This window comes from Xiphophorus maculatus, chromosome 15, assembly GCF_002775205.1.
Source record: "Xiphophorus maculatus strain JP 163 A chromosome 15, X_maculatus-5.0-male, whole genome shotgun sequence".
NCBI classification, from domain to species: Eukaryota; Metazoa; Chordata; class Actinopteri; order Cyprinodontiformes; family Poeciliidae; genus Xiphophorus; species Xiphophorus maculatus.
The window spans coordinates 22,585,842-22,613,715 of NC_036457.1; the positions used below are offsets into that span (position 1 = coordinate 22,585,842).

At 39.7% G+C, this 27,874-nt stretch overlaps 1 protein-coding gene across 1 annotated transcript; it reads right to left on the reverse strand.

Annotated features, from left to right (window-relative positions):
* Positions 1-173: 173 nt before the first annotated feature.
* On the reverse strand, positions 174-27,821 carry hs3st5 (heparan sulfate-glucosamine 3-sulfotransferase 5). The gene is made up of 3 exons (XM_005806024.2): positions 27,743-27,821; positions 5,355-5,496; positions 174-3,348 (listed from the first exon to the last, which is right to left on the reverse strand). Exons 2-3 carry the CDS (start codon positions 5,459-5,461, stop codon positions 2,418-2,420), a joined length of 1,038 nt encoding a protein of 345 aa, XP_005806081.1. The 5' UTR covers positions 5,462-5,496; positions 27,743-27,821; the 3' UTR covers positions 174-2,417.
* Positions 27,822-27,874: the final 53 nt, after the last annotated feature.

Genomic DNA, 27,874 nt, shown 5'->3' on the forward strand with positions numbered 1-27,874 from the left:
CTTCGTAAAAAGGGACTCTAGAGCCCACAAAAAGACCCCCTGGAGGGGTTAAAAAAAAAAAAACGTTTGTAGGTACAGGGCCTTGCAAGCACACTCATTTTCACATTTTGTCATGTTACAACTTTTGATTTGTAACTTCAGTGTGTTTTGTTGGGATTGTATGTGATAGACCAACACAACATTTTACTGAATAAAGAAAATCAAACACTCTTCTCAATTTTTATTTACAACTAAAATCTGAAAACTGTGTTGTGCGTGTGTATTCAGCTCTGCAGGGTCAGTGCTTTATAGAACCATCCATTCATCCATCCATCCATTTTCTTCCGCTTATCCGGGGTCGGGTAGCAGCTTCAGAAGGGAGGCCCAGACTTCCCTCTCCCCAGCCACTTGTTCCAGCTCCTCCGGGGGAATCCCCCCCCCCGGAGAGCTTTATAGAACAAAGCTCTCAAACTAAATGTCTTTTCTTTGAAAAAGAAAAAGATAAAAATATTTGGACTCAGAATGTCTGAATAATAATTTTTAAATCTTGTCACAGGTTTTCAGTTGGATTGGAATCTGGATTTGTTGTTTGTGTCAGATCGAGTGGATGCTCACACTCCTCTTGTTCTGCAAAGGATCCGTCCTATAAAAGGAAGGTTCTGCTCCCCACTGTCAGAACATGCATGCTCATTATGAGGGATTGCTGCAAAATATTGTTTTTATTGTAAAGTGAATTGAGAAATTTATTGTGAATCAGGATAATATACATAAACTGAAATTACATTTTATTTTTCCAACACGTTTCTTGTGATTTTGAGGTAATTTTCACTGTCCCATTTCGAATTTGACAGAGAATCTGTGGAGGGAGTTAAATAGGGTAATGGCAAGGAGACCTTCCGAATTGAAATATGCTGTGCTTGATTATTTATGTGGTTAATCAAGTTAGTTGTTTATGAATATTTAATTTGTCATATTTTTTTCACCAATACTCTCCTTGTGCTTCCATAGATCAGAGCGAGTGAGTGTCCCCATAGTGTTTCATATAGCTGGTATTTGTTTGGACTTTGAATTCAGGTCAACTACTAGAAGAAATGACCAAAATAAAAGCAAGTTTTTGAAAATATATGCTGTCATTTGCAATTTCTTTTACAAAATACAAAATTGATTCAAATCAGAAATTGTATTTGATATAAAAACATGACCGATTTAATTTATTTTAGTCTGAGCTAAAAAAAAACCAAACTGCTAAAACTCCAGTGAAAATGTCCAAAGAGCTGGTCAGCAATTTGAACAAGGGTTTAACGGATGCCAAGTATTTTTCTACTGAAAAGCAAAAATAATTTTCAGTATGCTACTTTTTAATTACATTGAAATAAAAACAAATAACTTATTTACTTCAAGTGATAATCCGACGTCCATCTCATTCCCTGTTCTAAATCTGCCAGGAAGGCATATCAGTAGTTGTGATCTTACCCACAGTGCTTTGCATTCAGACTGTTGCGACTTTTAGATCAGTGCTATCTGACTGGAGAAAGAATGCTTCACAATTACTGCAGCATAATACACTATGCTGCAAATCATATGCAACATACTGCTGGGTGGATAATCAAGTGTTTAATATCAGGGAGTCTAACTGAACTTCTGATGGCTTTCATTCAATGACTTCTTTCTTGCATCTGTTTCATTGAGGTCAGATCTGACCTTAGTTGACAACTAATGGATGAGAGATTCTCCCGCCTGATTTCTGGATCTTTGCAGTTTCTCCAGATCTACCTGGGCTGCTCCTCTGACCAATGCTCTCCCTGCGTGGTTTCTTGGTATAGGTGAATGTTCAGGTCTTGGTAGTCTTGGTAGGACGGCAGTTGGGCCGTTCTCTCTCCTTATTCAGATGATAGATTGAACAGAGATTTGAGATGTTCAAAGCCTAGGTTCTCTTTATTGAAACCTAATTCTGCTTTGGACTCCACTAGTGCTTTCTCCCTGACTAGTCTGCTGTGTCCATTGGGCCTCATAATGCTGTTTGTTCTCAGATCTCTATAAGGGTTGTTATGCATAATTAGTTCCACTTTAATCTGTTCAGGGGTTTAAAAAGGATTCTGATTACAGATGCACTCCAACATTTTCAGATTTCACTCATTTCACAGGTTGGGACATGACAAAATCTAGAAGAGCTCAAGAAGTTATGCTTCTCTAACTCTTACTTTGCAAGTAATTGTAAACACACTGCATGAAAATGTTCTTTTTTTAGGAGGAGAAACACAGACAGACATGTAAACTGACTTGAAAACATCAAACTATTGTGTTGCATTTTACACACATAGAGCAAACTTACATCAAGTATTATTTGGTCACAATATACTTGTATTAAACTAAACAAAGTGCTGTTCATACCTTGTGAGATCATTTTTTAAATCTTTTTTTTGTATGAAAGACAAATTTCATTGCCAGTTAAATGTTCTTCCAGTGACCTGGTAAAACTTCTGATTAAAAGGGTGGAAGAACTTCTGCAGCTTAGTCACTACAGATGGGTCCACCTCAGGATGGATGCGGCCCTTGCTGCCGGCCAGGCACTTGTTGAAGATGATGTTGAATCGCAGACAGTAAAATCCCCTGGTGGCGTTAAAGTACAGGTTATACTGACTAATCCTGGAGGGGAGGTTCAGGAAGCGCTCGACCAGCTGCAGCTCCGGCAGCGGGTCCGTAATGAGCCGATCCCCGTCCACTATGTGGAACTGCTCCACAGGGAAATACTTGAGCCAGCGCTCCAGGTGTTTTGTGTAGATGCTGGTGCGGACGGCTTTGTATTTGGTGTTCACTTCACACGTGTTGGCGTCAATGGCTAGATTTTCAAACTTGTGGTAAGTCTTGTTCTTGCGCTCCTTGCCCTCAAGCACTTGGGTGTAGTCGGACACGGCTCTGGTGGTGGGCTCTCGGACAATAATCAGCAGCTTGATGGAAGAGTTCATCTTGAAGATGCGCTCGGGAACCTCCTCTGTGATGAAGTAGGCAGGGCTCTTCTCAATGGTGATCTGGTGAGGGAGGGATAAGGGCATTTTGCCCCTGTACCAGTCAATGCCACGGGCGTAGTTTTTGTCGTTGTCGAAGAAGTGAATCTCCTGCGAAGCCTTGACCACGGCTGGGTGCAGGTTGAGCATTTCCAGCAGGGCGCGGGTGCCCCCCTTGCGAACGCCGATGATGATGGCCCGAGGCAGCTGCTGGACCAGGTTGTGCAGGCGGATTTGCTCTTTGGAGGCATTGCCCTTGCGTAGTTCGTGGAGCAGCCCGCGTTTAAACTGCAGCGTACGAAGAGGGATTTGCTCCGGCTCAGATGGGTGAAATCTGCTCTCAATGGGGCAAATGGGTTGTAACCTGAAAAACAAAAATATATACATTCAACAGAACAATGTTTTTCATTCCACACCATTCTCAAATAAGCTTAAGATATATGATGCAATTTCATTATTTTAACTCTTTGGCTTCAGGCAGTGCATCACCCACTGAGGACTAGCTTGATGCCAATGATGTTGGAAAGAATGCTTCACAATCTGGTAACATAATAAGCTGCATGCTGTACTAAGCGAACAATTGACTAAATGACAGAGTGACTTAAGCCAGAAGTCTTTGCTTTTCATATGTGCTGACGTGTTACAGAAACAGCTCTGAACTGACACCAGAGAGAATAATGTATTCCATCGAGTATTTGTAAGATAATGACATGAGTTAATCTATGTATTTATAAGTTGAAGCTAGTCATTGGGAATCCTTAGCATGAAGTTTTGACTCCCGCTGCTCTAGGAATGGAGACGTATTGCTCTACTTCCTGTTGTTGCTGTTGCACTTCATGGATTTGCTGGTGTTTGAGATTTTCTTGATTCCATATATTTTCTGCCCTGAGACTTGACTGAGTAATTCTAACACATAAGTAGTCTATATTAAAACACGTTTTCTGTTGCTACACCTTACTTTTTGCGAACCTTTTGTGTTACACATGCTTTTTTATTTTTGGCATGGTAAGGGCTTAGTTAAATTTGCACTAGCTTAGCAGTAGAGCCAATATGGTTGCTCCTCCTGTTTCACCTGCTGTCTCTATGTCTCTGTTGGATGTTATTTTGCTGCTTCCTTTAGTGATAATGGTACGTGTGATAAAGGTGGCATTTTATAGCTTTGGAAGTGAGGATGTCAGAATTGGAGGCCCGGTTCTGCGCTGTTGAAAAACCAGCAGTTAACCGAGACTTAAAGCCTTGATTTAAAGGAACTCAGTCTTTCTGAATTTTTGCACTTTTCCAGACATTTGTTCAGTGAAAACTGCATGCTGCTTCTCCATGTTTGGTTCAGACCAGAATCGGAAGACCTGGAGACTCAGGTCTTCTTGTTCTGGTCTGGAATGCTGATGTGGAGCGAGAAAAATTAACAAAGTCCAAACTTTGTTAAAGAGAAAGAACAAAACACAGCTTTATTTCACATCTGCGCAGATGGAGAACTCCGAAGAGATCTAACTAGACAAAGGAATCACCTCTCTATATATACTGTATATTGTCCTTCTCCCACAGACAGAGTGTCATCACCAACATTCCCAAGGAGCTAATCAGATTAATACACACACAGAGAAAAATGCAACCTTCAGTTAAAAATGGGTTTCAGACAGAATATTCTGTGCCTAATAATAATCGCTCTACTGTCAGTCTGGTCTGTCACTCTGCAAGGTATGACAACTATTTACTTATCGCCTGTTGCTAAGCTTCTGACACACTGAGGCAAACTGTGAAGCCTAAAAAGAGAAACAATGACTCTGTAAGACTGAGTGAGACATAATAAACTGATTAAACATTGTAAGATTAATATTAAATAAACTTCTAATAAAAGTAAACACACTGCGAATAATTATTTTATTCCACACTGATAACAGGTCTTTCATGCATTTTGGTGCAATGACATTCAGTTAAATATAAACTAACAGAAGTAGTTTAAAGTCTGATTTCGGAGCTACAGTGAGGAAGAACTTTTTAAGACTTGACTTGGTTTTCCAACAATACATGTCAACTAACATGCCTTTTACACAAAACCTGTTTACGCAGAACTTATGTAGAAAATGCTTCAGCTGAAGGCCTGTTGGTCGGCTGCCAACATTTGAAGGTGTTAGAGAAAATCATTCTTAACTACTAGACCTTCATGTTCTTTCTGATCCTGCCTTGGGGAAGTGTTGCTGTAAACTGGGTCTCAGAGGAAGTATTTTCTCTCTCGAAGTACAGAATAAATTCTTTCCCATTAAGACAGCTTACAGAACCCGTCCCGTGGAGAGCTACGGTAGATTTAAGATATTACAAGATGCCCTTAAGTCTGTGATGCATGTTTCTGATGTCACAGTGATAACTCACCTATCCAAAGTCCCAACTCTGGCCACAAGATAGAGGACACTTCCAATCACGAGGCTGCCCAGAACGAAGAGCTTCTGTCTCAGCAGTGCCTGCTGTTTGAATAGCATGGCCCTCCATCAATCTTCAGGACTGCGTCTTCAGCCTGCAGAGAGGCGAGCACATGAACCACTAATCAGCAGGGAAAGAGAGACAGCCTAATGTTTATTAACACACACTCAGTCAAGTTTTACAAGTGATTAAGCCACACTTGCCCGCAATACACTGCAGCGCCATTAGATCATCATTAGAGATGATCAGAGGAAATGCACCACCACCACTTTGCTTGCATCAGTTTATTTATGTTGGACAAGCCGAGAATCAAATTTAATCTGATGTACAGCATCACTGTGTAAAACTGTGACCTTGCTCCAATTCAGGAAGAAAAAAGAAGGCTGTCGGACTAATTTATATAGATTAAAACATGAACATAAGGGGAATATTACACCTATTTAATGAATAAATGACTTTATGCAGTTTGGTTTTGAAAATGAATGTTGACACAGAGTTGCAAAGAGGGTTGAAAAAGTACAAATGTAAGTGAAATGTGGGAATATTTTAAATTTAACTGGAAGTTGAAAGAAACCGTTTCATATCTAAACATCAATATAAACATTTTACTTTGTCAAAGGTAGTGATTCACTATTCATGTTGTATTTCCAAGTCAAACAATATATCTTATGAAATACATCTAAGCTATAATATCAAAACACACCTCATTTTATCCAGCAGACATCTTTTAGCCAAAATATATATTTTTCCAACTACTTCCAATAACCCTATTATAGTCCAAATTATGGGATTGGATTCCAGGATTGTTTCTGTTTCATGCAATGAAACAGGAACAATCCTTTGACCTGCAAAAGACTCATTCTCCGCTAAATATTAGCTGGTGTTCACTGTGTTGTTAATATTATGGTAACATTTAACCTCCAGTATGTCTTTAAAATTAGCCTTCATAGGATTGCCCTCGTTTCCCTTCTAAATCTCACAAATCATCTGAAAAACGTTTTGATTTAGACTGTAATTTGGCAGATTAACCAACGGAGGGCACCAAATCCCTTCAACCCAGTGGGATTTGGGTTGAAGGGATTTGTAAACTGGGTCTCAGAGGAAGTATAAAAAGAGTAATTAATCTTTTAATTATTGTCGAAGGACATAATTAAAAGATGTCCGTCCACAACTCATTCTGTATCATCTTAGTAACAAGTATACATGCATAAGTCAAAACAGAGAGTGACACGAGTCACAGAACTATTAAAAAGAATGATGCTCTCTAATTTGTCTTAAGACTAAATTAGATAACTCTGTCCAAAATAGAGCACAAGTGCAGGGAATGTTTGTCTGCTGAGACTGGAAACATTTTTAATTTATTCCCCAATGTGGATTTTGAAGAGCCTCTGTGATTTCATCAGTGTCTGAAGAAAAGCACACGAATAAAGTCAGTAGTCAAAGTCCATCTGTACATTTGTTTGCTTTAATAATAATAAAAAAATGCTTTCTGTTTCATCTTGACTTGCTTGAATAAGTCAATAAACCAACCAGATGTGATGTAAAATACAGTAGTTTCCCAGAAAAAATGGGAGACTTGACAGGTATAGGGATAACACAGGAATGATGACGGCCTGTGGAATTAATAATGAACATGTTTTGAGAGGAATAATTGTGAATTTCAATAGAAAACATAATAAGTAAGGAACAACAAATATAACAGTTAGAAAACAGCTATTGAAACCATTTATGTTTAAAAATTACTAGACACATCTTCAGTAAATACTATCTCGGGAGTTGCATCCAAAATGTGGAAATGTTCAACATAGGAAATGATGGCAAGAATGTCAGGGTTGTGTAGCTAAAGGTTGCTGTTAGTTATTACTTCAAGTGAACTTATTGCACTACAGCTCGGTTAAAGTATCCATGCTTTTTTATGTTAAATTAGTTTGTATTTTACATCTGTATGGTAAACTTATTGTCAGTAAATTGGTTTTCATAGAGTTAAGAATAAATCATGTATTTTATGTAATTTGCTGGTACTGGTGCGGTTTGTAATTGAAAGAAAAAATCAGTTTTTAATTTTATGTATTGTCACATATTCAGTTGGATCTATATATAGGCTAGTCTGTTTCAGCTCTGGCTATTTACATAATGTTGTTTCAGCTGGAAGGTGAGTTCTGCCCAGACTCCAACAATCACCCTTTCCTTTAACTTTAACCAGATTATCTGTGCAGGCTGAGGAAAAATATTATTTTTTTCCATTTCACAATTATTCCTTCCGTGTTTTGGTCTCATGTAAAAACTCTTTGAGGTTTTAAGGCGACAACATGGAGAACTTCAGTGGTATGAATGCAGGGTGCAGTGAAGTGTTCCAGAATCGGAACCTGGCTTTATCTTCAGTCTAAGAACTGTTAGGTTACACAAGCTTCCTTAAAAGCAACAGCATAGTCAAAGTCATTTATAATGGAAAAATATTGAATTGCTATAAATGCTGTGAAAGAATTCTAGCTTGACAAAGAGTTTGAGCAGCAAGTAGTACATCGCCCTATTGAATAGCATGCGCCACGTTCTTCAGGACTCATTTATAACTCACATGATACCCCCCCCCACACACACACACACCCCACACACACACACATGCCTACACACTCACAAATGAGTGTTTTGCCCTGACAAGGAGCTGCAACTAGAACAGCTGTTCCTACCAGGGAGCACCAGAAGGTGCCCCGAGAGAATTATCAATTATAAAGCGTTTTATTTTCATTAACTATGCATTTTCCACAACCTCTTTTGAGGATATTTTTAACAATCACACAGGGAAAAGGAAAGTTCTGACAAGCTTTACAACCAATGGTGAGGAGCAAGCAAAGAGTAAGCAGAAAGTATTTTTCCATCAATCAATCAAATAATTTTATTTATAAAGCATCCTTCATGCTAAAAACAGCTCAAAGTGCTCTACGGATCAATTAAAACAAACAAAACCTAACAATTACCCACCACAACCCCACATGCAAACTAAGCAGAAATGATTCAATTCAGGAAATGCTGTGTATGTACAGTATGTATTCATTCATTTTCTAATGATAATTAATCCTGTTAACTTTATCCTAGAGCAGCACAGAGACACAGTGGATTTTATGCACACACTCAAACTTAAAGTGAAACTAACAGCTATGAACGCAGAAAATACAACAGGCCATTGTAGACAGAAAAAAGAAAAGAGGATTCAATTCTCTAAATCTCAATTTGTTTTCTTTTGGAAAATTTTAATATTTTCTAGAAAAAAATAGATTAATCTCAGAATTTTATTTAGAAACAACTCGGATGTTTCGAAAATTACAAATTTTTGTCTTTTCAAAATCAGATATTTTCTCGTTTTTTAAATCATGAGATTAATCTAAGAAATTTCTGGAAGTTTTTTTGATGGAAATTTGCGGAGATACATCATTGTAATAACCCCAGCCCCAGACAAAAAAAAAAAAAAAAAATCCTTCATAGTCATCAGGAAAAAGAAGGTCTTGCCAACGTATTCATAACTACCTTGTTGCTATATTTAGCAACTTTCCAAATTCCTGTAGCAAGTTTTTTTTTGTCCAAAAAACAACTAGTGACAAATGAGTCTGGGAGGAAAGCAGAGTACCTGCAGAAGGCCCATTCACTCAGAGAACATGGGAATTAAACACAGTTTTGACCTCATTTTATTATGAAAAAAGATTATTCTTAGAAATTTAAACAAGTTACATACAAAATATGAGATGGTGATACAACTTTATTTAAACAGCACAACTGTAGGATGTGAATCTGTCTCCCAATGCTGTCTAGGAAGAAGAAATCACCTGGTGTTGAAACTGTCTCAATTTTACAAGAACATTACCTACAAGACCTAGCAGATGACCAGAAGTGCCGTTTCATTAGTCAGACCTGTGTTAGCATCAGATGGTAGAAATGTTATCCACAGACGTAATGAATGGGAGCTGCTGGTGACATGTCTGATAAAACACTCTACTGGGTTCATAAGGGAGGTAGAGTCTCCAAGACTCCTGGAAGCAGGAGTAACAAATAACTAGAAGGGAGACCAGACGGACATATAAGGTGTCAGTCTAGTACTGTGAGACTCACTATATTCTTTCCCAGAACATTTTTCCCATTTTTCCCCTGGCTGTCTTTCTTTCTGAGCATTGCCACTGTTTGCTCGCAATCAGGGCTGAACTGAACTGTAACTCCTCCCACTGCAGTCATGGTGACCAAGGTCCCACTCAGAGGCTGACAGTGGGAGAGACAAGCTTTCATTCTGGAATTCAAAGCTGTGATTTGACAGTATACTGCTACACTTTATAACTCTTTTTATTCTAAACACTCTAACGATGGACTGAACATGGACAGGAGAGAGAGTCTCTAGCTGGACTGTCTCTAAACCAGCCTGGGCTTCTCATCCAGGTTCTGTCATCTCTCTTTAGGCTTTTAGCTTTAGGCTAAAAAGGGTCATTAGCATCAGACCACAATGACAGGCTGTTCCTGTTTGGAACAAGTGCATCCAGGCTCAGTTAATCCAACTGGGCACAACTTGTTAGCTCAGTGTGTGCTGGTTAGTCCATAATTATTGTCCATCCTTGAGTTTTGACACAAATGGATAACGAGACACAAAAGCGGCAGTATTGTGTGCTTTCCAGGCACATAGTGCCATTTTATAACACAATCAAGTAACTGTGTTACCTTCAGTTGTTATAGAAATGCTGTGTACTGTATATCAAATATGATTTTAAAGAAATCTGACTTTGCAATTTAACGCCTTGAAATTGGACCTCTGTCTCTTTAAAAAACTCCAGTTCTTTCTGAAACGCAGCCTTCAGGAAGTCATCACAACATGGCTCCTCTGTCAACCAGCTTTGCACTCAGAAGTAGCTCATATGATGAGCTCTGCTGTTCCACCAGGTGTTTGCTAACTGCTTCTGGCTAGTCTGAAGGAACTGAGTGGGGGAGCTGACAGAGAGTGCTGCTCTGTGAGGTAGAAGCTTGAAAACAACATTTTTTAAAGACTGGGTCAAAAACACACCAGAGTAATTTGTGCCTTCTTTCTCCAAGGAGGAGGTGTGTGAAAGTTGTCTTTAAAAAAAGACTTTTCCACAAAATATTTCCTAAATTTATGTGTTGATATTTATTTCCATTAATTTCAGTTTTTTTTTTTACCTGTAACCTAGTCTGTTCTCTGATTTGCTGTATGTGTTCAAAAATGTGATACTAGGTCAGAACTGTGTCTTTATTGCAACTTTGGCGCAAATGAGGCAGAGAAAAAAAATCCCACTTTAGTTAGTGCTTAGAAAGCATTGACTGATGAGTAGTTAAGATTTAAATTTAAACTGCTGTCTGGCATTTTTATAATAACTGAAGCAATGAAAATGATTGCTGTTTGCAAACAAAATTACTATTTTAATTAGTTTTTAAAAACTGGAACATGGAGTTTAAAGTCTTCATTAATTAAAGTGTCAGTTTATGGTGAGGATGCATTCAAGCGCTTGGTGAGTCCCACATTATGCAATGCAAGCAGTGTGTCCTCTGCTGAAGAAGCCCAGATCAGCAGTGCTAGAAATAGACAACTAGAACAGAGATCTCATTAGTCTTTTCCATGATGCTCTATGTGGTAATACTAAAGTATTACTGCTGTAGGAAAAGCAGGAGACCTCCGCCCTCATGCTGCTCGTTTCACCACAAACTGGAGAATTACGCCTGTGAACAGCAGCTGGCTGGTGTGACAGAACAACTATCATGGGGACGAAAGCCATGCGGTGCCGATATCTATCATTTTAAAGGATTGCCTTTTCCTTTCCTTCACTTAATTCATCAAACGTCTGCTGATTTATTGACCCATTTTCAGCAAGCGTTCGTTGAGTTGTTGCTTTCATGGCAAAAAAATATTCAAGCAGATGCCAAGGAATGTCAGCACCTACTGTATTACTTTAAATGTTTAATTTGAAAGCTTCAAAACTTTACTTGAAAGGAGATACAGCCCTACTGATTTATTTCTCATTCAATTCTTTTCCATGCAGACCCAGAAAAAATACTTAATATTAGATTTCAAAAACAAAAAATTGTCAAATGACTTTTTTTTTTTTTTTTGCTATCTGCTAAAAAGACTGAAGTGTTCAAGGTTGATGGTGAAGCATCTAAATAAAGTGATTCTGACTCTGTAACAATGAAAAATACAAAACATAAAAACAATACATTTTACACACCCTTCATACTAACACATGCAATACACAATATGGAAGAGTATAAAAGGCAATAAACATCAGAGGACCAAGTTTCACAAAATGGGCATCATTTTTATGTTTGGGTTCATGTCAAAAAAAATGTTCAAGGAGACAACATATGGCTCCTCTATATTTATAAAATATCAATATTGTGTCAGAAATATATCATGTTGTGGAATAACATGTAATATGAACTTTATGTTTACTCTGTACCTGTCAGTTTGTTTGATTCATCTCAGGTAAAAATAAATAAATAAATAAATAAATAAATAAATAAATAAATAAATAAATGAGCTCTTTTAAAAACCATCATCTTGAACATAAAACCAAACAGATCAGCTCCTGAATGAGATTAGCTTCTTTCTTAGGGCAGAGACTACAAACAGCAGTCGCTATGGTGACCTTCACACAGACTCTAGATGTTAGCCAGTAACAGAACTGGCTCACACTGCTAAGACCGTCTGCTAAGACCAAGCTCTGCCTCTGATGTGAAAATGAATCTTCCAAAGCTCTTTGGAAACAGCCGACACAAGCAGAACTCAACCCATGACAGAAGTCAGACACTCATTCCTTTGTGTTGCTGATCTGTGTCCATGCAGAAGGGAGAAGTTAAGGTAATTTGTTATGATGTCAGACAGATAAGAATGAAGTCACACTTTCTTTATATCGGGCCAATAATTATCATGCACCCGTTGATGAATTTGTCATGATCTGCTGTACAGTTTCATAGAGTACAGGAAGCAGAATGTATTTGAATATCTCAGAAATCTTTTAATTTAAATAACGTAAAATCCAGAAAACTCCATTCTCTGTCAGGACTGCTCAGTAAAGAAGACCCAGGATGAAGAGCTTGGCTTCATAGTGGAGGAGAAAGAGTGAACACAAACAGCAGAAAACACTTCTCCAAGATGTTCGGATAAACAAGATGTTCAAAAAGATATTATTCGAGGAGCAACTGCTCACAGCTCCTGTATCTGCAGGTGCTGAATGTTAGCAGACCTGAGTTTGCTTGTGCTCCTAATTCAGAAAATAGACACAAACACAGATCTGCTCCTGAAATAGCTTCACATAGCTATCAGTGTCTCTCTGGGCTGGAACAGCTGGTCTACATTTAAATTAAGCATTATGCATCCACTTAGTGGAACGCCGACAAATGTGTAAGTAAATCAGAAGAGCTAATTGATAATTCAGCTTTCTGATGCAGGTGTAGGGAGCAATCCATGTAAAAGTCACAGCACAGTGCTTCTCCAGGGCTGGAGACTCCTGATGTGAACGCAAAGGAAGAGAAAGGCAACCTGCCGCACTGCTGCATGGTCTTTGGGATTTTGGTTATTCTTTAATTAGCATATTTAGTTCATTTTTAAGACCAACATACTCTGCAGGAACAGAGAAATGTGTTTGTTTACCTTAGCTGGCTAGAGCAAGAACAAAACCTCTGATCTGTGCATCTGTAATCGATAGATTTAACTGAATGAATTTTATAAGATAAAAAGGAGATTCGAAAGTAAATACATAAAGCTTTATTCATTTATGAGAGACAATAGGATAAGAAACAATTATCAAAGAGAAATGTAACATGATTGTATTATTGAATATGCATAGTGTGGTTCACACAAATATAACTAGGGTGCAGGATATCTGGGAAAACAAATACACTTGTATGCTCTTTGGCCGTTCATCCACTCAAAGATTCCATTTTATATTACTAAAAACTATTATTTATTAAAAACTTTGGCCAAAGTGGAGATTTGATAAAACTCCATATTTGTGTTTGTACATGAGAAAACAGAGATTTATGGTGCCGCACATTACAGTCACAATAATGCACCAATAGTAACCAATGTGGATATACTGTATATAAAGCAAGTAAATATCCACATACTTACTTTGACCTGATTCCCAAACGCCATCGCCTTGTGTTTTAGTAACTTTACTAAGGCACTTGACTTAATGCAGTGTTTCTCAATTATTTTCTGTCATGCCCCCCCTGGGGATCATAATTGTTTTCACAAAGTTTTGCTCTGCACTGCCCCCTATGGGTTTGGAACATTTAAAACAACACTACAGGACAGATTTGTGCAGGTTCATGTGGATGAAAATGTTTCTGAAACCGACCTCGTGTGTATATTATGCTTTCAACAGATGAGGCGGAAATATTCATTTTTATAAAGACCCAGCTGTTTGTGGACAAGGCCTTGAATTCTGCATTCAAGAATTCTCTTGTTCCTGTAGCAGTGGTTACTAAAGTGTGGGGCGCGCTCCCTACGGGGGGCGCAGTGCCATTGCAGGGGGGTCGCGGGAAGCAGTATGGATGAATGAAAAAAAAACTGTTACACGAAAGTGTTTCACTGTCAAGATGGTTTGTAGTTTGCTTTGTTTCAACCTGAAGTGTGAAATAAGCTTCAGTGGAGTTAGAAAACAAAATATGTGTATAGGTTTATGTCTGGTTGAACGATGTGTGTGCCCAGTTGATTTTTTTTTTCTTTTTTCAGGGGGAATTTATTGTAATCCATAGGGGGGCCCAGAAAATCTTTGGGAACCACTGCTGTATAGGAAACTGAGTCAGAGGTTTGGTAGCCAAAAACATGACCTGGTTTGAAGTAGGCGCTTTGACCTGCTCTGGACAGTCACACATCAGATCTAATCCATTACTGACAGCAGATCTGACTTCCTCCACCATGAGGCTGATATGATTGTGTGCTTCATGCCACATCTTCACTGTACACTGTCAAAACTAACAGGATTAAGTATGAAGGCCTGTTTTTAGCTTTCGAGTGAAGTGCACTAATAGGATTTGTTAGAGGACATGTGAAAAGCATGATGCAGAGTGTGTTTGCGTGAGCGCGTGTGTGTGTTACAGGAGACCGCTTTAACATCTGAGAGAACCCTGAACATCAGGTAAAAACACCTGGAAGCAGAGAGAACTCCACAGAGGACAGAGGAGGCTCGGCTGCCCGACCAGCCGTCCAGATCTCTGCTGGGGCCTGGCTCTGGCCTTCCAGACAGACAGGCAGCGTTACTGGGCCTCCAGGCGCCACCTGTCATGTCTGTTCTCCATTCCCAGAACTCTCTGCCACAGCCTGTCTCTGTGGGGTTTGTTCGGTTACCCTGACATGCTGTCCAACGCTTTCTGCTCCTCGTGTTGGGGTGAGATGGAGGAAAAGGTCTTTCTGAATTCTTCCTGCAGCTGAAATCATCTCTGAAGCCTGATGTACGGAGCAGGACAGGCTCAGGAGGGGTCAGCATGCAGCAGCAGCTGCATTTCCATCAGCACAAAACTTTGTGCATATTCTGCTAATGTAAAAAATCAATAAATTCTGCTATTTCTATGATTCCAATAAATAAGTAATTGAATTAAAATCACATGTGATTAAGTCATTAAAAATCATGGTATTGACTGATGCAAAGAGTTATAGTGGTGTATTTTCATAATTCAGACATGGTGCTAGCGCTCATAATCTATCAATCAGAGGAGACGTCCGCATCTTATTCAGTCGTTAGAGCTACAAGCCCTGCCTACTTGGGAGCGTCTACATATGCGGCATTTGGGGAAATTATAGCCAGCGATTTTAGAGAAGAACTTCATGAAAAACTCAACTTTGGCTGAACTGTCTGGAGCCAGCTTCACGCTGGGGCCAGCAGTATGTTACCACTTTATACTCATGATGCGGAAAAGTTTTTTACAGTTTAGTTCTATGAAATACACAAATTTTGATATGGCTGAAAAACCACCTCAACCTAGGGCAAAAACCTTTTATTGAAAAACGAGACTTATTTCAAAACTGGCCTGTGTCCATCAACAAATTTATTTTCGTAATTCCAACTTGTGAAATTTTAAGCACCGAATTAAGATAAAGATGGAATGCTGAATACATCACTTAATGTGATACATTAGAAAACCTTGTGTTATTTTCTCTTGCATCTGAAGCCATTAGTTTCAAAGTCAATAAATTGAGCAGACATTAGGAAACCAATGGGGAAACCGAAAGGCCATTTTCAGAGGCACAGTTGGTTTGACAGATGGGGACACACCCTCCATTGACGAGTTTCCTCATGTGAAAGTGCCACAGAAACAATTTTTGCCACTTCAGATGTTTGAATTCTTCAGTTATCGGATCAGCTCTCCTCCACTCTGCTGTCAAAGAACTGCAACGCTGCTCTCAACCTCAGAGGGAACAGAAAATCGTTGTGCAGCAGATGGCGTGCCCCCTGCAGAGCGCTGAGCTCTCTGTTGTGCGTCTGTCTGGATTCAAGTGACAAGATGACAAAACTGTAGACACAAAACAGGACAAATCCACAGAAAAAAACTGCCACAAGATTTTTGAAGCAACCAGCTACTAAAGCTGCTTCAGATATATCTATGTGACTGTCACTTCAATCAAACAGAAAATATGGATTGTTAGAAAATATTTGAGGTTTTATATTGGAAATTAATGAACTTGGACTATAATCCAGAAAATCTTTTCCATTAACACTGCGATAAAATTTCAAAGTCAACTTTGTTGAGCTTTCCATAATGTCATAATGTCATAAACAAACCTGGAGTGTTGCTTTAATCTTTTCATGCTTGATTGAAAAATCCCTGAGTTTCCCGTAGCAACCATTTAACTGTGTGAAACACCTGGGTAGGAGCGATGGAAATGTACTTTTCACAGAGTCGGTTCTTTCGGCTCCCAAACGGATCTTAATTTATTGTCAACTGCAGCCTCATATAATCATTTTGCAGTCACTGTTCCCTGCAAGAGAAGCTTTTTATTTCTTTAATTTTATGTACTCTGTTATGAAAGCACACATTCTTACTTTTGCAAAGCATTTTAATCAGAATTTTAATTAACAAAAGCAAATGAAGAAATCACTGCAAACAAATCCACCAAACAGACCTATAATAATATTTTTTATTGTGTAATACCCTTAATCTCCAGCCAAATGCTACTTCTCTTACAGGTTTTTCCAACAAACTCTCCTCCACACCCTACTAGGATGGACCCACCTGGCTGTCCCCCTCTATGATTTCACATAATGACTTGACCTCACAAGCTCACACGTGATTGGCCACAAGGTCGCCATACTAATCAAAGCAAATTTCTGCTGTGAGCAGAGAGCTTGTACTGAGTGAGAACTGAGCAGCAAAAGGTAAAAAATGTGGTGGGGCAGTTTCCTCCCTCTCTCTTTGTTTCTCTCTCCCTCTCCTTCTCGTCCTCTCTCTGTCCACCTCTCATGTGGTGTGCTGCTCGTAGCCCTGCCCCTTATGTTGAAGCACGGCTCTCGCTGTGCTTCAACATAAGCTGAAACTCTAAAAGCTGAAACGTTTGCGACTGACCCATCTCTACTGGGTAGACCTAGGCCTGCCTTCCAGGCCGGGCTAAGCTTGCAGTTTCCAAACTTCCCACTTCCGCCTCCTTTCCCCCCCCACTCCTCTCCCTCTCATCTCCTTCAGACTGGCTAACAGCAATTAGCAAACACCTGCTGGAACTGTGCATCTACTGAGCTACCTTTCAGAGCAACGCTAGTAAGAACATTGTTAAAGGGTTAATAGAGGAGCCATGTTGTGATGATTTCCTGAAGGCAGAGTTTCAGAAAGAGCAGGAGTTTCTTAAGACCCAATTTTGAAGTCATTTTTGATATATACAGCCTTATTATAACAATCTAAGATGATATAGTTACTTAATTGTGCTATAAAATGACACTATGTCTGTAAAACACATCAAACTGCTCCTTTAAACAACATAGTTAATGTGGCTAGTATGTGTATTTGTCAATCCGGCCATGCAGCAGAGTTTTTCATCTGCACATTTCAGGCTGTTAATCTGCTTCAGGCAGCTAACTTTGTGCAGATGATTTGGTCAAAGAGCAATGCACCAGTGCCTAGGATTAGAGAAGCATTACATTTGATTTTGGTAACACTCTAGAGTAATGCAAGGATCAGAGTTTTTACAGCATTGCATGATTGCCACCTGACAGGAAGATGCAACCGATTTGAACAGCAAACATCCAAGGACATGTCCGTGCACAGAGAGAAAACCTTGTTATGTCATCTCATATCTGGCCTGTCCAAGAGCCTCTGGGAGACGCATGGAGATATTAAACAGGCCAGCAGAGGTTAAAGCTGAGTAATGTGCACTGGAGATGATGAGCATCTAATTCATGACAAACACTGCAGGGTTAACTGTTATATCTGCTTTATGATTCACCTCCCTGACAGTCAGATTAGGCTGTTATCAGTTTGTCTTCACTGGCTGGTAATGCAGCAACCTTGGGACATCCTTCCAGTTCTAATCAGTTGCAGTGCAATATAAATGCAGCCTTCAGACACTACATCAAAAGGAGGAGATGCTTCTTTCCCAACCCACTCAGCTTCCGCTGATGCAGATAGGATGTTCACAGGGGTCTGACAGCCTGTGTGAACGTCCTGGAGATTGCTCACGATTGTGGAGCTGTGAGGGAGACCAGGGGGTCGCTGCAGGTAAGGGGGTAGGCTTGCAGCAGGAGGCAGCATGTGCAGGGGGTAATAAGTTATGCAAAAAACTTTCAAAGTTTTTCCAGTCATCAGGTAACCCCTGATTCCCACTGACAGCTCTGCTTTGAGTAAAGACACCAGTGTGCATGATGAAAAATGGATCCTCTTTCTTGATGATCATCATCGCTGTCATGGCTGCCTGGATAATGTCACAGTTGCCACCAAGTAGTAGCACAGAGTAAAACACCCTTCAGGATGTGCTGCATTAACTCATTGTCATAATACTTTATGATAGATAGTAAAACCCTTTTCCTTCAGAATCACAAATCATACAGTTTTGGCGTCTTCACTTAACGCTGCCCATCAGACAGGATTCAGACTGACAGCCATAAGGAAGTAAGTGTTGGTGTCATTCATATCCCTTCAACTTGCCCACTGCAAGTTTCCTTGGGCGTTTAGTATATAATCAACCAACACAAAGGAGTGCATCATTGTAGAGTGAAGGAAAAAATTCTCATTAGGGATTGAGTTTAGACTCCTGATAAAACCAGGCCTTTGTTCTACATTTTGCTTCGTGCAGACAGTCTGGACCCTCGGATATTCAGAAACGACTGCTTTCTGGAAGCATGGACTCATGAAGCTAACAGGAAATGACATGCGCAGTAAACAACTCCATGTGGAGAAGTCTCACAATGACAGATCATAAACATTCCTTTTGCTCCGCCTTTAGTTGCTCAATATTTGGAAGTGTGCCCAACATGGACTGAATGGCTTTGTTCACTTCCTCCAATCCTACTACCAAACAAGGATAGACAAACTACAATTCTACAAAAAGAAAAAAAGAATCATTCACAACTCCTCCTTCTATTTGTTCACTGGTTGGTTGAAACTCAACCAGAAGAATCCAGCTCAGTAAGAGAAATCCTGAAGGGAGATGAGAACTGAGCAGACTTCTCAAAGTACAAAATGTCTCACTGGCAGGTCTGAACTGACATGAAATGCTGTGTGGCAGAAGGCAGCATTGCATAGCCGAAGAGCCAGGTACAAAACTCCCAAACATCAACTCTGTGTCCATACATACAAGCACACCTTCATGGTGATTATGAAATATTGATCATACTGGGAACCCAGCATTACAGATGCTGACACAGGGACTAACTTGTTTTTTCACAAATTGATAGCTTTTTCCAGTTCTGACACATTCCATCCTTTTCATATTGTGTCATGTAACGACACGGACTGACGTCAGTCACAGTTTGCCATGTCTAACCACCATCCGTCTGTAGAGCTATTATTCCACTGACACTGATCCAGAGGGACAGGCGGTAAAGAGAACAGGAGCGGAGCAGCGTCTCACTCAAGGACATCCTGACAGCACACACAGCTGCTGATAGATGGGACGTCTGCGACGGCAATCAAATCTCTGACCTTCCTGTTATGAGCCCCTGTCTGTTTTAATATTAGATCACCAGCTTGGTACTTGATAGCCAGCATGGCTAACATGCATTGAGTGGTCGTACTACCTGTGGAACAAACACTTGTAATTGAAGACATCATGTTTCAGCGTGGGACAAGTTCTGCTGACCAAATGTGATTTGGACAACAGCACACAGTGACTGTGGATGTTTGGCTGCTCTGGTCCAAACTGCAGTAGGAATCACAGTTTGGTTTCTAGCTTTTGTATATTTGTCAATCGGACCTAGAAGATTCTTCAAGTGGATTGGATTCAAAAATCAGACCTCAGGAGATTTTCTGAGGTATTTGCAACTGTCGAGCACAAAGAGACCAATAGAGTTTTAAATTGTGGTCAGCTGTGCTTTAGGATGAGGGAGCAAGCAAGAAAAGTACAAAACCTCTTATGAAAAGTAAGCAACTTGTAATTGGCTTACCGCCCTTAATCATTAACTCTTTTTAAGATCCCAATGCAACCTTTAACCCTGAAAAAGAAAATGCCTATTTCTAGGATGAAGATTAGAAGTTCCATTCCAGTGAGAATTTGTTTAGTCTTTTTGTGTCTCCTCTCAGACACTTTTTATTACAGCAGAGGTCAGTGGGCTGCCATTGTTTTCAAATCACCAATAGTTCACCTAGCTGATATGCAGTGGGACACTCCCACTACTCTGCCATCAGCGCATTAGCGACAGCTTAATGCTAACATTGAAACAATTATATTCCCCTAAATCAATTCCAGGTTTCCAGCACTAATGTACTTATCTGTCTTGTAAACTAAATCATCTTAGTCTTGTAAGTTTTGAAGTTTTCAATGTCACACGTGTCGAACTTGAAGTGTTGGGCGCATTTTTGACTCACGGAACTCGTTCGGATTGAACGCACCATTAGATTCATTCTTAAAGGTACAGCCAATTAATGCCAAGGAAAACAAATGGTGCTCCTGGATTGGCTGCTTTGCCAACCCCAGCAACGCGGCAAGTAGTTCAGCTTCCCAAGCTGCAGTTTCTTTTGAATATTTAGATAAGCTCTGCAAAAAACATCCCTGAAGAGGCAGGATTTCCTGAATAATTTACAGTTACGTTAGACAAAAACTATTTCTGAACACTGAACCGCAGATGGAGGTTTGTGTGGGGATCCACTGTAGTTCAGAAATTCACCACTTGGACTTGCTTGCTCATCTGTTGGGCTCTTGTTCAGTTAAACAAAGGAGCTGTGTCAAAAACAGTGCAAATCTTCAAACTGATGTGCTTGATTATCCTCATTCTGTGAGTTGAATGCATGACACCCTGATGATATGCTCTAGTCTAGAACTATCTATACACTCTTCTTAATGATACTGAATGATTCCTCATTTTGCAACTGTATGTCAGAGGGCAGTTGTGGGATGTACAGAAATGCCCATTCTACACACAGAAGTATATATTTAAGCAATACATTTAATAAAATATTTAAGTTTATAAGTAGATTTTTCACAGTATTTTCCACAAATGAGAAAACATGGAATAGATGAGCCAGGTTTAGAAGAATGTATGCTGAAATTCTTTAATAATTTACTACCAGCTTACAATTTTCCCTCCAGAAATGCTTTTCTAGTAGACTCTGTAATCAAGTTTGGTACATAAACAGTTATAAGAGCTCTATCTGCCTTCTCGCCCACTTCCCATTTAACATTAGAGACAACAGAATATGTGACAGTGGCCCAATTAAAAGGACAAATGGCCATAAATACAGAACAAGACAGTCTAATTCCCTCTTTTTAAAAAAGCAACAGAAACAAGAATCAAAATGGCCTCCGTTTAATACACCAAATCTGATAATGTAGATGAAAACTGATCTATACATTTAAATACAGCAAACACAATGCTTAGTTTCTATTTATAGGGTCTCTATTAGATACAAATATTTGCATTAAAGCAGAGATGATGCCCTCACATGAAGAAGCTAGAGGAAGATCTAGTGCAAGGTTTGGAGAAGAAGTTTAATGCTTTACATTCCAGACAGCCAGACACTGAAAAGCCCATTTGAGCTGAGAGGTCAGAAGTCCTGAAAGAGCCAAAGCAGAGCTTTGTTATTAATGGGCTCAATCTGTCTGGGACACTTTTGCCATTTCTTTAATGCCACAGAGCAGTGAAGGAAGACGCAATAAAGAACAGAGCCTGGAAGCTTCACTTATTACAATTAATAATTCATACCAGTGCATTAACCAGGCGGAAACCCCGGTCTTACATGGCAGGCATGTAGTGTGGCTGAGGGTTTGGAACCACAGAGCCTGTTGCTGCAAAATCAAGTCACTGCCCAATGCATGGAGGCTCATAAAAAGGTGTTGACCAGTGTGAAAAAAATATGTGACTATGCAGTTTGTTTTTATAAAATCTACTATTTATAATAAGCGTAATTCTTCATCTGCTGTCTGAACACCAGGGGTTTCAAATCTTAGTGATCTCAAAGCCTTTTTCACAAAATTGTGGCAAAACACAGAATAACTGCAACATGACAACCATCTTCTGAACACATATCAGACGCTGAAATGAGGTTTTACAAATTAGCCGTAAACCATCAATGTTCCATCAAATCCTGATTTTCTCCAAATGTAACAATATGCAATGGGCTAACATTAATTTAAGTTCCATCAGATCACATGTAGTTTATTTCTGCATTTGCAAGCTGTAAGTTGGTTTTTTATGTACTTCTTCTATGAGTGTCTTTTAAGCCCACATCAAAACTAAACTACTTCCACAGTGCCCATTAACTTTGTCTAGTTTTCAGCCTGCTTTAGTTCAGGGGCTTTGGCAGAACTCTGGAACCACAAAAGTTTCATCTCACCACAAACCTGTTTCCTTCAATGTTTATGCTTACTTCATGGACTGAGCAAATAAATGCTGAAGCGTTCTTTCTGTCATGATTTGTGGCTATAGGAGGTGAGGAAGTTGCGATGAACCCAGGCTGTAGAGAGAGAAATGATGAAATTAATGAAGAACAAGCACAATAATCCAGGCAGCACAAGAGCGGAAGGCTAAAACTGGTAGCAACTGGAAAAACATCAGATGGGGGCAGACAAAACAACAGACTAGACAAGACTTGACCAGAACCCAACAAGAAACACAGGTGGGTTTAAATACACAGGGAGACAATCAGGGGAATCAAGGAACTGGTGTAACTAATCAAGGGGTAGACGGGACAACAAGAGACTCCACAGAACACAGAAACCTAAATAAACTCACAGAAAAGAAAACTAATCCTTACACATTCACCTTGAAAATGCCCTCATATGCCTGCCTCAGTTTAACTCAACAGAATTAGAATTGCAAAAACCATATCATCGTCTGAGTTTTCCCAAATTGTTTAAATATCTACAGTCACAATCTTTTAGCAAGTTAAAACTTTTAAATTTGAAATAAATTCTTAAAAAAAGCACTTCTATAAAACATGCCCTATTATCTGAGCATTGAGCAAATAGAGATCATTCTGGTCATCCTGACTGCAGAGAGTGAGAAAAAACTTTTTACTGTCTTTCCAGCCTGTGTGTTAAGCATACTGTGTATTCAGGTAATAAATAGGTTTCAAATGCATTTTATGTAGCAAGGTAAAGCTAATAATTTGCATACGACCAGCTCGATGCTTTAAGTGCTTCCAGTTTAAAATCTGATTAGGTTTGCCATTTGGAGTGCAGAATCCTCCCAAAATTTACTTTAATCACATTTTCAAACCTTTTATGGAATCAAGGACTTCCATTTGATTTTCAATCCCCAACTTTAATTATGAACAAAACTCAAAACTATTATTTTTTTAGACAAAGAAACTCCATTAAGAGTTTGCTTAGTTTAATGTATTTGTGAAATAAAACATCGGCATAGTGCATATTTAATACAAAGGCTTCAAGTTGGAAAATGTTGAGCAGGATCCAAGTGACATTAGTAGCCCACTAAGACATATGACAGTGAACCTGCTCCACCTCTCACACTACATAAACCCAGAAATAGAACAAGTCAGAGCACCGAACAACTCTTAAACTAAAGAGATTGTTTTTTTTTTACCCTCTTTTCCCCCCTGCGGCTGTGCAACTAAAGAGACTAAAAATAGACTAAATCATAATAAAATCAAAGACATTGTGAGGATTTTTTACCCTTTTCCCTTCTCCTACACTCTGCATCGTCCTGATGCTGCAGACACAAAGCCATCAGAAGCTAATGTTGCAGAAAAATAATGGGTGGAGGCTTTAATGCCTGACAGGTGTTTCTGTAATGCAGCTGTTCTGCTCCAGACCAGGCTGATGCCAATCTGCATTTCCTCTGTCCTTCTGCGCTCTCTCATCTGATCACGTCTTAAGTGGCCATGATGAGAAAGCAATTAAGAAAGACCCAGCGTGAAGGACGGAGGTTTATACGCCTGTTTGATGCTGGATGTGTTCTGGAGTCTCTGTCAAGTATCTGGATGAGGAGAAGTTACGTGGCGATGTCAGTGGCCTGGGACGACCTCACCACGTCTGCCTTTTGACATAAGCATTGCTACTGTCTTTTATTATTCTCCTTTATGGTTGGGCATCAGCAGCATGTCAGGGCGGCATTATGAAACTATACAAGACCATGGAGTCTGAAGGTAATGACCCTGAATATTGCTTCACAGGGTTTAGCTGCAGTATTTTCTTTTTTCTAGTTTATTTAATCACTTCATGGAATGAAAATCATCTCTTGAGTTTCATTTAAAAAAATACATGAAGGAGCTGGAAACCCTAGAAATCAATTAAGTGGATAAATCATTTTCTTTTGCACGATGATGTAGTGCTCCATCTGAAAGTCTTGCATGCTAATCAAAGAACAAATTATTTTCTTGCCCTTTTAAATTGGAACATGTTGAATGAATGTGTGGCCACTTATTGGAAGCAGGAAATGGATGGAGGGGGCAGGTTTGCCGCCAACATCGTCTGTGCATTAACAGATGGAAATAAACAGGTTAGCAGAACAGATTGCAAAAGAAAAGAATCAAAGAGTTCAAGTGCAAACGTTTTTTTATCCATTGCAGTTTGTGAAATACACAATTTTTGATGCGATTAAAAACCAGCTCATCATAGTACAAAAAACAGAAGTTTTTTTTAAACTTCAGTTTACTTTAATTTTGACAAATATATTTCTGTAATTCCCATTAGAGCAATTATATGATCAATGGCAACACAGCAACAAACAAGTAGCTTCAACATTCATCACTCCTGTATTATTCAAGTCAATTGGAGCTCTGATTGGTACAGAGTTTGGTGCAGCATCACAGTAATTCATTACAAAGGCACATTTTGGTGTTTTCTTCACCTAAATGAAGGTTTTCAGAGGCTTTACAGCCTTTTAGTGACGCCTGCTTCTTCTGAGACTGAAGGACAATACAAAATCTTGTGCCGAAAACAAGTAGATGTTGTTATTGGTAATCCAAGACATAAAGATAAAATGCATTCTCACAAATCAAATTTGTCATGACCTCTAGTAGATAACTGAACTTTCCCCCCCCCCCAGTCCATAACTGTATAAAACCAGAGCTATTTTCAGAGCTTCCTGACAGGAGCTTTGAAAATGAGAAAAATTAATCGCTGGACAACACGGACTACTTTATGATGGATGACAGCGGAAGGAGGTGTGGTGGGTGATTTCTCCACAATGGCTGAACAGAAAATTTACATTCTAGCTCTTGCAAGCTAAATTTAGGTTGACAGGTGATAATTTAAACACAGAGGAACAGCTGTTTGCCAAGCTGTGCCTCAGACTTGAGTGGACTGTGTGTGTACATGGATTTTTTCCATCTGTAAGTGAAACCTCTTATAATAAAGCTTGTCATATTTCCTTGCAGTGATTTCCATCAGTTCACGGTGTTTAGCTTCACCCAGACGGAAGTGAGGGAAATACGACAGGATCAAACTAGAGCTGCACATGGCCACCTTCACATGCACATGTTCACATGCACATGTTCCATCCACATGCAGATGGAAAGTTTTTTAACCTTCAGCTTTATTAAGTAAAATTGATTAATTAAAAAAAGTTGAACTCTGGTGCAGTTTGAATGTGTATGTGAACACCAAGTGGACCAGAGACAAAAGCAGGAAGTGGACTACAATTTATGGCATCCTGGGTAAACATAATCAAATCAAACACGCAAGTCTAAAGCAAGGGGAGAAATGGCTCATTGTCTTTAGTCAAAGTCAAAGAGAAATCCAACCACAGCTAAACTCCATTACTACGAAAAACAAACGTGTGCTCAGAGTTTTCAGAGGTTTCCAAGTCGTTTCCTTCAGTGGTTCTTGGTGCAGGGCCCCCACAGTCGGGGGGGTTGGGGGGTAGGGGGGCAGGTTTGGTTCATTTGATGCAGTGCAGCATGAAAGCAAACCACATCAGGTGAAATGTAAAAAAATTGTAATTTTGGTCCCAGACCAAGCCAAGTCTACTGAACCATACGGTCTGAAAACACCATAAGACTACACCCACCCATAAGCGTGTACAAACGTTTGTCACTATGGAAACCTAACAGATGGACAGACAATATTGCTGACCAAGGATTACACTGAGTTCTTGGCAAACCTCCCAGCTGCTTGAGGAGCAAAAATGAGTGAATTTTGTTAAGAACAACTGGAATGAACGAGCAGGAAGCCGGTAAACACACTGAAAACGTTTATAACTGACAGAACACACCCACTTTGACCTGGATTAATGACAGACGGTTTTAGGACTGAAGGAACCCAGCATCCAACACATCAGTGATGAGCAGCAAGCAGAAGCTGAATGAAACACAGACATGATGAATGTGGAATCAGTTCAAACGTTCCAGCCCACAAAACAAACCTCTGCAGATCACAGGGTGGACAAAGTTTTAATAGGAGGCATCGGCGGCACCCTCCGTTTGATTTGTGGATTTTTGTGTTTATTTGCGTTGCTTACACATGCCAGCAGTCTTAATTTGGTGATATTTCAAAGCAGACCTGTCAGTTCATTCCAGAAGGAGCCTATAAAGCAGCAGAGGTGCTGACACACAGGAAGAGATATGAGAGGCAGAATTAATTATGTGCCAGAGAACGTGTGTAAGAAGAAACGTAGCTCAGCTCAGCTGAAGGAAAAGGCGGAGGCAGTGCCCTGGCCGGGGTGATGGATGCGCCTGGTGCAAATTTACTACTGGACCTACCTACACTCAACACCACCTCTATCCTACTGAGGTTTGGCCCTGGCTAACAACATGAGCCATAAGAAGCAGCAGTCGGTCTCCCATCTTGGCAGGATTTGGGGACAGCTAAGATCAAATTGGAGAAAAACATCTTCTGTTTTCAGTCAGCTTTAAGACATGGCCACAACTCAATGGCTGTGAAAACTGTTGCCTGTTCTCATTTGGTTCTTTGTGCTTCCATTTCTCTGCTAATGCTCTATGGAGTCATGTGGAGGCAACTAGAATGGACATCTTCCTCTTTAGAGACCAGTATCTAAAGGACCTGACCAGAGTTCAAGTTCCCTGTGAACTGCTGTAGATGAGGCAGGCTGAGGTGGAAAATTTCAAATGATCTACAGGCAGCGTTTCCCCCAGAAAACCTGCTACTGGTAGGGGGCGCTAGGACAGTTTGCCAGCTCTATTTCAAATAAACAAACAATGCTTAGCCTGGTGGTGGGGGTAGGGGTGGGGCAAGTAAAGTCTGGTGGCCCTCCAGGCTTAGTGGGGGAAATCCTGCTCATGTGAGCTCAGCCAGGCTCAAACATATGACCTTAATGCAACATTATTGGTGCGCAATAATGTTTCAAATCCAAATGCAACCAATGTGAAACTTTAAGCCAATATCGATATCCAGTTTTAATATTGCTATTGTGACTTATAACTGATACTTACTGTACCAATATTGTTTATATCATATGTACTTCATTTCAATTTCAACACGTTGAATAAAAAGTTTTTCTGCTTCAGCTAAATTTCCCACAATTCCGCACTGCATTACCATCACTGTCACATGACCAAACAAACACCACATGACCAGCCTCCAGAAACAAACAAATATCGCTTAATATCAACCCAGTTTAATTTATCAGATCAATACCAATATGTGAGCAAAAAACAAATATCAGAGAATAACGATTGACTTGCTTTGACCTGTTACATGTGGCCAAACGTTGCTTTGCCACTGTTTAAGTTTTTTTGGCCAGGTTCCTCAGTCATAGATGGGCATGGTGATGGGAGAGGTTAGAACATACCCTTTGTTCCTCATGTCTGCCAGAGGGGTGGTTTGAACCTGGATGCTTGTTTAAGCACACCTGTGGATCCAGTATCTGTGTGATAAAGAGAAAATTACAGTCAAAGGCAATCGCTAACAGCAACCATGTTTT